This window comes from Aptenodytes forsteri, unplaced genomic scaffold, assembly GCF_000699145.1.
Source record: "Aptenodytes forsteri isolate BGI_AS27 unplaced genomic scaffold, ASM69914v1 Scaffold146, whole genome shotgun sequence".
NCBI lineage: Eukaryota > Metazoa > Chordata > Aves > Sphenisciformes > Spheniscidae > Aptenodytes > Aptenodytes forsteri.
Window position 1 is genome coordinate 4,726,339 of NW_008795128.1, and position 9,293 is coordinate 4,735,631.

The 9,293-nt window shown below is 55.7% G+C and overlaps 1 protein-coding gene across 1 annotated transcript in view; it reads left to right on the forward strand.

Moving 5' to 3' along the window:
* Window positions 1-6,112, forward strand: part of PEX16 (peroxisomal biogenesis factor 16) — a 7,107-nt gene extending 995 nt beyond the window's left edge. Inside the window, exons 2-10 of the mRNA XM_009277592.1 lie at window positions 184-260; window positions 1,728-1,861; window positions 2,167-2,273; window positions 2,771-2,851; window positions 3,311-3,463; window positions 3,820-3,892; window positions 4,196-4,315; window positions 4,525-4,589; window positions 5,714-6,112. Of these exons, the coding sequence (XP_009275867.1) occupies window positions 184-260; window positions 1,728-1,861; window positions 2,167-2,273; window positions 2,771-2,851; window positions 3,311-3,463; window positions 3,820-3,892; window positions 4,196-4,315; window positions 4,525-4,589; window positions 5,714-5,772 (869 nt within the window). The 3' untranslated portion in view covers window positions 5,773-6,112. The remainder of the gene's footprint in view (window positions 1-183; window positions 261-1,727; window positions 1,862-2,166; window positions 2,274-2,770; window positions 2,852-3,310; window positions 3,464-3,819; window positions 3,893-4,195; window positions 4,316-4,524; window positions 4,590-5,713) is intronic.
* Window positions 6,113-9,293: the final 3,181 nt, after the last annotated feature.

Below are 9,293 nucleotides of genomic sequence, written 5' to 3' on the forward strand. Positions count from 1 at the left end.
GCGGGTGCATGCGGGGCCGTTCCCCGGCCCCCTTGTTTTCTTCGCGCCGGGCTGCATCCTCCGGCAGCCGAGGGGAGGAATCTGCACGTCTTGCTGCCCCTCCCGGGGGAAGAGGCAGCAGTCCCGGTTTGGTTTGCTTTCTGTGCAGCCCGTAACTGCGGTGTTCTTCTCTTCCTTTCCTAGTGTACTCTGCCTCCAACCTCCTAGTGCTGTTAAATGACTGGATTCTCCGAAAGGAGCTGCAGCGGAGCCTGCCCGTGGTAAGGCTGGAGTGTGTGGGAGGAGGATTTGGGACACATGCTTTCTTCCTTGCAGTAGCTTTCAGGGAGTGTCTGTAGAAACTAACAGGTCTTTTCTGTGGCCTCTCTTTGCTGTCAGGTATGTAGAGGCCAGAGGCAACCTCTGAATGCAGGTAAACAGCAGCCCTGCCCTGTAGCTCCTGGCTCGGAGGAGTGGCCAGAGCACTCCCTGGAGCACAGAAATCAGGCTCTGACTTGCACCAGGAGCTCCACTGTTATTTTGAGAAGCTCAGAACCTGAGCTAAGCAAAAGTGTTGCTGAATAACCGTCGCTGTTTCCAGAGCAGTGGCTCTGGAGCACTGAAGCTCTGATTCCATCCCTCAGACTCTTCCTTTACATATGCTATTGAGCAAAACAAATATAAGCACCTTGCTTCTATGTCTCTCCTGCAAGAGCCCCAGGCTGGCTCCCAGCACTTGTTAGACCCTTTGGGGAATGAGGAGGAGGGCTTTTTTTTCTAGACAGGCCTCTTCTGTTGCAAGCCTGCCCGCTGTGTGGGTTTGGGTGTAGGCAGCTCTCTGGAGCGTCAGGCGTGTAACAAACAGACATGCAAAAGACTTGCTTCCCAGGTTGTTAAAGGCCAAAGTGAATTTCAGCTGTATTGTCTTTATTGATGCTTTTCAACGGTTAAATCTGAGGAGGAGGGCTTTTTTTTTCTAGACAGGCCTCTTCTGTTGCAAGCCTGCCCGCTGTGTGGGTTTGGGTGTAGGCAGCTCTCTGGAGCGTCAGGCATGTAACAAACAGACATGCAAAAGACTTGCTTCCCAGGTTGTTAAAGGCCAAAGTGAATTTCAGCTGTATTGTCTTTATTGATGCTTTTCAACGGTTAAATCCTGTGGTTGACAGCACCAGCAAGTTCCCACGTGGGGAGCAGGGACCCTGGCTGGAAGAGCACCCACTGTCTTGGGGTTCATGCCTGGACTCTAGACTGATGCTGTATTCAGCAGGCATTTGCTCTGGTGTGACTGTGGACTCTGGGTCCTCTTCTCTCTACTCCAAGCGTACTCCCTTGTCAACTCTAACCAGGGAGGAGGTTCATCCTGTATCCCAACTCTGGGACGAGGAGGAGGAGAGAGTTTTGCCGCGGAGTTTAGGCACAGTGGCGCAACCCAGGAGACTGTCCTGCTGTGTCAGTTGGGGTAGAAGGCAGTCCAAGATACAGCTGTGATGTTCTCCCTGTTTCTGGGGTAGCAGCTCTGTGTGATACACTGATGTCTCGGTCTGCCCCTGCTTGGAGGTAGAGAAGTGGGCTTGTGCATAGACTTTGGCTGCAGTGGAGGCACCACTTTTTGTTTCTGGGGCTGTGACTTCCAAGGCCATCCGGTGCTTATTTCTGAGAGTCTCGCCAGACTGGGCTGTGCTTCTGCCCCGTTTAACTCCCAAGCAGAACCTGCATCCTGTCCCCCTCCTCCCCTCTGTGTTTTGCAGTCGCTGCCCCAGCAGAAGCTGCTGACCTGGCTGAGTGTGCTAGAATGCGTGGAGGTCTTTGCAGAGATGGGGACAGCCAGGGTGTGGGGGGAGATGGGCCGGTGGACCATCATTGTCCTCATCCAGCTGGCTAAGTAAGTGCTGCGGGCGGAGGGGAAGGGGCAACGTGTGCTCGGAAAGGGGATCTGGAGGGGACTCAGCAGTACCCTAGGAAAAAACCTAAGCAGGACTGAGCTGCCGGTCCCTGAGGCTGGGGGAATTTGGAGCCCCACAGCGTGCTGGATACTGTGCCACAGAAGGGGACACCTACCCCTCTTGCCTTGCCAGTTGCCCTGAGCAGACCTGAGTGTTTCCCTCTTCTGTGGAAGCCACCTTTCCAGTGCAACAGGAACCCAGCTCCGTAGCCTGGTATTGAAGGCTTCCATGTGTCTGCTCACAGAGCTGTCCTTCGTCTCCTGCTCCTGCTGTGGTACAAAGCTGGCATCCAGACATCTCCTCCCATCGTACCGCTGAACAGGGAGCAGCAGCAGCCTCTCCACCCCCAAGGTGAGCCCATGGTGCTGTCATCATTGGCTTGGCGCCTTGCTGGGCCACATGTCTTGTCCTGCTAGGAAATACTCATCAGAGCAGCGGCGTGGGCGGTACAGGGAACTGTAAGGCTTCAGTATGCAAAGCTGAGCTGCATTGAACTTTACACCCTTTGCAGAGCACGAGTTAGCTTGGTGACAGGGTTGCCCTGCAGTCTGGAAGGAGGGGGTGAAGGAGTCTAAGCCTGGAACCACTGGCTGAACTGTGAGTCAAGCTGCATGTCCCCTGGTCTGACGGTGAGGAAAGAGATCCTAGGCCTGGGCAATGTCAGGCAGATTTACCTTTTCACCCTCCGACAGCTCTGCGCAGTTTTAGCCCCTTCAGGATGGTCCAGTTTGCACTAGATCAAACTTTCAGTCAGTCTTCTTGGTGGCAGTGTAGGGAAGGGTGCTGCCACCTCTGGGGTGAGGCGTGTTTCTTCGGAGCCTGATCCCTGTGGCTGCTTTCTTCTGCAGACATGGAAGACAACTCCTCAGGGAAGGATCAGACATATGTTGGCAGGCGTTCCAACCGTGTTGTGCGCTCCCTCCAGAGCAGTAAGTAGTGGAGCCCATTTTCTGTCCTTGTCTGAGCTGTTTCTGCTCTGTGCCCTTTATGTATGACCTGGGTGTGGGGCAGTAAAGAGCAGAACCTTGTATTGGGGCATATCCTGCCAGTCACTGGGCCCTGTGGGTGGGGGGATATCAAAGCAACGGGGATTCAGGCACATGCTGCAAGGCTAGCATTTAAATTGTATTTTCCCAAGTGAGCTGTGCAACGGAGATAACCCTTCAGTGTGGTTATGCTTTGAGGGGCACAGACCTTACGAGTACCTCTCCCTGCCCTCTGGAGGCAAGCTCTGAGGGCGCTGGTCAGCCGCAGCAGTTGCTGTGTGCGCAGCTCTTCAAGCTTTCCTGTTTCACACCTTCACAGTGCAGAAAGTAGTAGGGTGGTGGTGCGGGGAAGTGTGGTAGGAAGGCTTTATTTGTGTTAGTGACCTGATCTACTTGTTTCAGCCCCATCCCTGCAGTCCCGGCACTGGGGGTCCCCTCAGCAGAGGGAGGAGTCGCAGAGCCGAAGAGCAGAGGAGATGAACCAGCCTCCCACCCCTCTGGGTCTCCAAGAAACCATCGCAGAATCCATCTACATTACCCGCCCTCTGCTCCACCGTATCCTGCCCTGGCTGCGTGGGGGCTCATGCCATACCCGGGGTGCCGGCAGAGGGTGCTGCGGGCTCGGCCCTGGTGCAGGGCAGTGCCGCACCAGGCTTCTCTCTCCCTGCTGCTGCTCTGCTGAGGCAGGGGCCTCGGGACTCCTCCCTTCTCTTATGCCTTGATGGCTAGCCTCAGCTGCTGGAGTTGTGGGTGCAAGTCCTCCAGCCCCTTCCCTGGGCCCCCCCAGCACTGCCTTAAAGTGTATTCTCCTGGGCTCAGCAGAGCTTTGCTGGCACCCAGGGGATCGTTTGTCTGCATGCCTCTTGTTAGGCATCTCTGGTTCTTTCCGTTCCTTGACTCTGCGTTCCTAGTATTGAGTTTAGGAGTGTGGGGCCAGAGATCGTGGAAACCCTGGCTCCTTTCAGCAGTCCTGGACATCTCTAGGTCAGTCTGAGGAAGAGTCTTTGCGGGTGCTTGAGGTTGGTGGTGGCTGAGCATCAGACTTCCCCCTGCTCCCCAATCCAGGGCAGGCCCTACTGAGAGAAATACACACAGGGACTGGGCCTGGTCTTTAGCTGGGAGATTGACACGTTTAGGTATCTTCTGCAACACTTAAAGTGCTCCATGTTCTGAGCTGGTGCAGCCTGCTCTGTGTGGAGCTGAGAACGGAGGGCATTTAGAAACCCACTTTCTTTTCCCTGCTGGCTGCTGTTGCCATGAGTTAGCTCTCTGTCTTTCTCCTTCCAGTTTGAGCTTGCTGAGTGATCTGAAAGACTTGAACAGGCGAGAGCGAGCAGAGCTGAGGCGACGAACCATCCTACTGCTGTACTACCTGCTGAGATCTCCTTTCTACGACCGATATTCAGAGTAAGGGGCCCCTGATGGGCTTTTGCTGAAAATTTCCCTTTTAACAGAAATAGTGTCAGGGGTCTGGGTGAGTAGATCTGAAGAGGTCTGGGTGCCTGTGACCGGTTTAATCTGAGCCCTTCTGTAACAGCTGCCATTGCTGTTCATATGTTCAACAGCTGGGGCAGGAGGTGTCCCGCTGGATTTGTTTATATTTTCTCCCTTCCTAGGGGCAGGATCCTCCTCCTTCTGCGCTTGTTGGCTGATTACGTGCCCGGAGTTGGCTTTGTCACACGTAAGTGGGCCCTGCTGCTATATCCCTGTTTCTGTTGGGTGGGGAAAAATCAGGGGAGTTGAGCAGAACGTCTGTCAATTGGTTTCCAACCTGAGGAAGGAATTGGGAAGTCCCTAGAATGGTTAGCACCAGTGCACCCTGTATTGATGCTTGTGTTGTTTTAAACTGGAACAGGAAAGGATTAATTGCTCCCTGGCTATTGGGGACCTGCGCTCGACCACAGTGGTAAACCTCCCTGTGCCCTCCCAGGCTGCAGAGCTCTGTCTCCTGGGCTCACTTTTTGCACCTCAGCTGGTGCACCAGAGCCCTGCTTTGCAGCCCCTGTTTTTGAACTCTATTCCTTGATCCCCAGTCTGCAATGCAGACACGAGGGGTAAACAGGTGCCTAGAGGTATTGACCCAGCCAGGAGCTGATTGTAAATCAAAGGGCTGAACCAGGTCTGTCTTCTCCTAGTCCTTCACCAGAGGATCCCTTTGTTATGGGCCAGAATTCCACCACCCCCTCCTCCCTGCTGAAGTGAAGCCTTTTGTGGAGTGATTCGTGGCAGTGATGTGGCATTAGATCAGCCTGGCATCGTGGGATTGTCCTTTCTTTGGGGAGTTCACAAAGCTGGCTAGCTCAGGAGCCGCTTCCTCCAGTTAGTGATTTCAGAGAGGCTTTGGAGCCTGCATTAAGCCATGTGCTACATAAGCATTTTCATTCTACAGCAGTTGCTTCTGTGTCTGCACCTGCTTGTTATTGCTGAGTTGTCTTCCCTCTTTCCTGTGCCACAGCAGTGTCCTCCTAACTTGCTGCATGCGAGTTTTCCCCTTGCACATTGTAGAACCCCCTTCCCACTGGAGCTTGGATGTGTCAGCTCTGAGGGAGTGGTGTCCCGCACCATGGCCACGCTGACCATGTTCCACACCCTGCTTGGTCCTGCTCTAATCTCTGGCACCACATCCCAAAGTTGTCTCCCATCTTGGCAAAAGTAACTGTTCTATTCTTGAGTTCCTCTGAGTTGTATAACTGGAGATTTGGGATTGTTGGGTATCATAACGAGAAGGGGGGATATACCCCATATACATACAGCTTCAAATTCTTGCCTTTCTACATGCGTGATCCCTCTGTTCTCTTGTTTCAGGGCCACTGATGGATTACTTGCCTGCTTGGCAGAAAATCTATTTCTATAACTGGGGCTGATGACAAGATGATTATTCTCTGCTAAGATCATGGCTGGACATTTCTAAGGAGGTCAGGCAGGCTGGGGGAGGGATGTTGATAATGTCTAATTTTCAGTTAAACCATCAATGAGAACTCCTGTTCTGCAGGGTGGGGAGGGGTGTGTGTAATTTTTTTTAACAGATCTAGCTGTGAATGATGGACACTACATGTGTGGAGAGAGCCTGGCCACCTCTTTCTCTGGACCGTTCTGTGGCTGCAGCAATGGTGATGGGACAACCTCTTTTTTTAAGCACTTGATTTTTCTCCTTTTGTACGGCTGCACTATAATAAAGCCAGGCAGCATAGTGTTTTTCGGAGAGCATTGTCTCCCACCTCATGGCGCTGAGATAGACCTGCAGCCTGCTTGTGTTGGCCGTGCCTGGTCGATCTGCTTGGAGCGGGCTTGTCTGTCAAATAAACTGACTGAACAGAAAGAACTGAGCTGAAGGACCTCTCTTCCCCTGTTTGCCTGGGATCCTCTTGTATATGGTTGCCAGCAGGTCTCTCTATTGGAAAGAGCAGCTTTTGCAGTTGTCTATGCTGGGATATGCTGTCCCTTAGAAGCCTTTTGCTCTGGCCTGTGTCAGGCAGGGCCCCACGTGTTGCTAAACTGATGACTGTAGCCTCTAACTCCAGGTGCCTGGTTCGGTCCCCAGTTTCCTGGGGTTCCCCTGGGGGTACAGAGAGCTGCAGTTTGCAGGCTGCCTTCCTAGCACCTAATGTGTGCTAAAAGGGTTTGTAGAATGGCTGCCAGCCAGTGCTCGGGGGCTTGGCCAAGGGCAGAGAGGAGAAGAAATGAAGAGATTAATTCAACAAATACTGCTGTGCCACACTTAACAAAGGGCCCAGGAGAGGCCTGGACAGCCATGGCCGTCTTTTTGTATCTGCTTTGCTAACTGGTGGACAGTTGAGGCATCAGTCTGCTCAGTGAGCTGCTGTGGAGGCTCCCTTGGCCAGGACAAAGGGGTAGCCAGCTGGTGGCACTGGCTTGTCCCGCAGGCGGCTGCCAGTCCTGTGCAGAGCTTGGGAGCTGGAAACTGCCGGGTGTGTTGGCCTCAAGTGGGTGACAGGAGCCTTCCTACCTGAACCATCCTTGAGGGATTCTGGGGCTGCAGGGGTCACAGCCTTCTTGCCTCAGCACCTGAAATAGGGCATCCACCCACCCACCCCCCAAATGGGCCATGGCAGTTGGGGACCACAGGGTTTTGGCAGCGGGTGGGGTCTATGTTGCCACCCCAGCTGGCAGCAATGCCCTGTAATGCAGCAGCAGCAACATGGAAAAGCCATGGGTGAGGGATTGTGCTTTTCATTTGGGCTGCTAGCAGAGAAAGATGCTGAAGATGGCAAAGCCTGGAAAGTGTTTGGGGGGTTCACTCCTGGGGACAGGGAGTTACTGAGATGAAGGGGTTTGCTCTTGAAGGGGTTGAGAGGGAGGCGAAGGATGGTGGTGAGGGACAGGGAAGCAGCCCTAGAGCTGTGGCTGTGTGGAGGGATGTGCGCCAGGCAGGGAGGCTGCGAGCAGCTGGCGTGGCCTAGGCAGGACCAGGCAGCCCAGGACCAGAAGCTCACATACTGGGAGGGGGTAGGCAGCAGCGCCTGGGCAGGGGCCTACCTCCTGCCCAACCCAGCTGGTGTCCCAGGGCCACCGGAGTGGCTCCTCTGTGACCTCGCTGTGGAGCCAGCATCAAGGTGCGCCATGCTCCACAGGCTCCTGCTGCTTGCCCTGCTGCTGGGGGCTGCCCTCCCGCGGCCCCTGCGCCAGAGGTAATGGTGCTCCCCTCCTCCTCCTCCCTGCCCTGCTACCTGCAGAGGTACCCCAGGGCTCCTGGCCCAGGCGTGGGCTGGCACTTGTGGCACCAAGCCCTCAAGAGCTGGCCGGGCTGGGTAAAGACAAGCGGCGCATGGGCGCTCTTGTGCCAGCGTGGGTGAGTGCCACAGGGCTTTGGCTCACTCCTGTCCCTGATTATCCTCCGTAGGGTCAGCTACTCGGTTCCTGAGGACTTCTCTGCTCCCCTGGAGCTTCCACAGCAGCACTTTGGCCTGGTGGATGGTACAGCACCCTCCTTGCCCCTCCGAACTCCCTTGCCATGCACTCACCCCTCCAGGCGGGCGGTTGTCCCCAGCCCCGTGAGCAGCCCCAGGGCTGAGCCCAGCCTCTCCGCTCTGCCCACAGATTACGGCATCAAACCCAAGCAGCCTCGCTTCAGGACCTGGGCAGCCCGGGAGCGGCCGGCGGGGCTGCGCAGAGCTGGCAAAAGCAAGCGTGATGAACTTGACTTGCTGGAGTACTACTATGATGCCCGCTTGTAAGCCAGCATGTCCCTGTGCCCATCACAGCCCAGCCTCCAGGACGCCCCCCGCCTGCCCTCTGCTGCTGCAGGACAGGGTAGGTGTGGAGTGTAGGAATGGGGCGGGGGGTGAAAGGGTAAGCCCTATTTTGAGTGAGGACTGGAGCAAATGACCTCCAGAGGTCCCGTCTGATCATCATACGATGATCTCTGGCCTCCAGGGATTGCATCTGGAGCTCTCAGACCAAACCTGAGAAGCTCCAGCTCCTCTTGGGGTCCCAAGGGAAGGAATGAGCCAGGGCCCAAACTCACTGCGGTGGGACACAAACAGCATGGCGGTCCTGCTCCATGAACCATCATATTTAATAGTTGTTGCCATCACAGCAGATCCAGCTGAAGCACAGAGACCGCTGGCTGCAGGGACCGGGAGAGCTCTTCTACCTCCACGGTGCTTCACACAGTTCCCTGCAGGCTTTAGCCCTTCCCTGCCCCACTTCTGGCAGGGACCCAGCTCTGCGCAGGGGCTGAGCCCCACTGCCCTGGGGTGGTCCAGCCCTGCCGCTGCCTCTGCCACCTGCAGCTGGGGGGAGGGGGGGGAAAGGGGCAGAGAAAGTCTCCCCTCCCAAGGGTGTAGTTACTGCAGGGAGGTATGGGGGTACTTTTATCTCTTCCCAGGGCATGGATACAAGAGGGGAGGGTGGGGATGGGGGCAGAGGCAGGGGTGAGCTGTCTCAGCTCATCCTGGTGCTGGCATGCCTCTGGCAGGGGAGATACTGGGGCTCCCTCTGTCATTCCTGTCCAGCAGCCTTGTCCCCAGGGCCCGGCAGGGAGGCGATGCCTGCCCAGGGCAAGCCCATCTCCCAGGCATGAGCCAGCACACGGGTCTTCTTTGCTGTAGCTGCTGTGTCTTCATACTGCGAGAGTCTGACTCTGCCACTGCATTAAAAGTCACCCCAGAGGGATGTGACGGGAAGCTGGGCCATGGTCACAAGGAGGAGATGCTGTCACCCCAGCCTGCAGCAGGAAAGGGCCCAAGCACGCTGCTGCCCACCCCTCCGCTGCTCACAGGCAGGGCACCCAGCGGGTGCTTCTCCAATAGAATAAACTAAGAGTATTTTGTACAATAAACACAATTTGTCCAGCCCTCCCCCCTCCCATCCCCCCAGCCCGAGGAAGGGGAGTCATGAAAAGAGGCGGGGGGCCCGCCCCCCG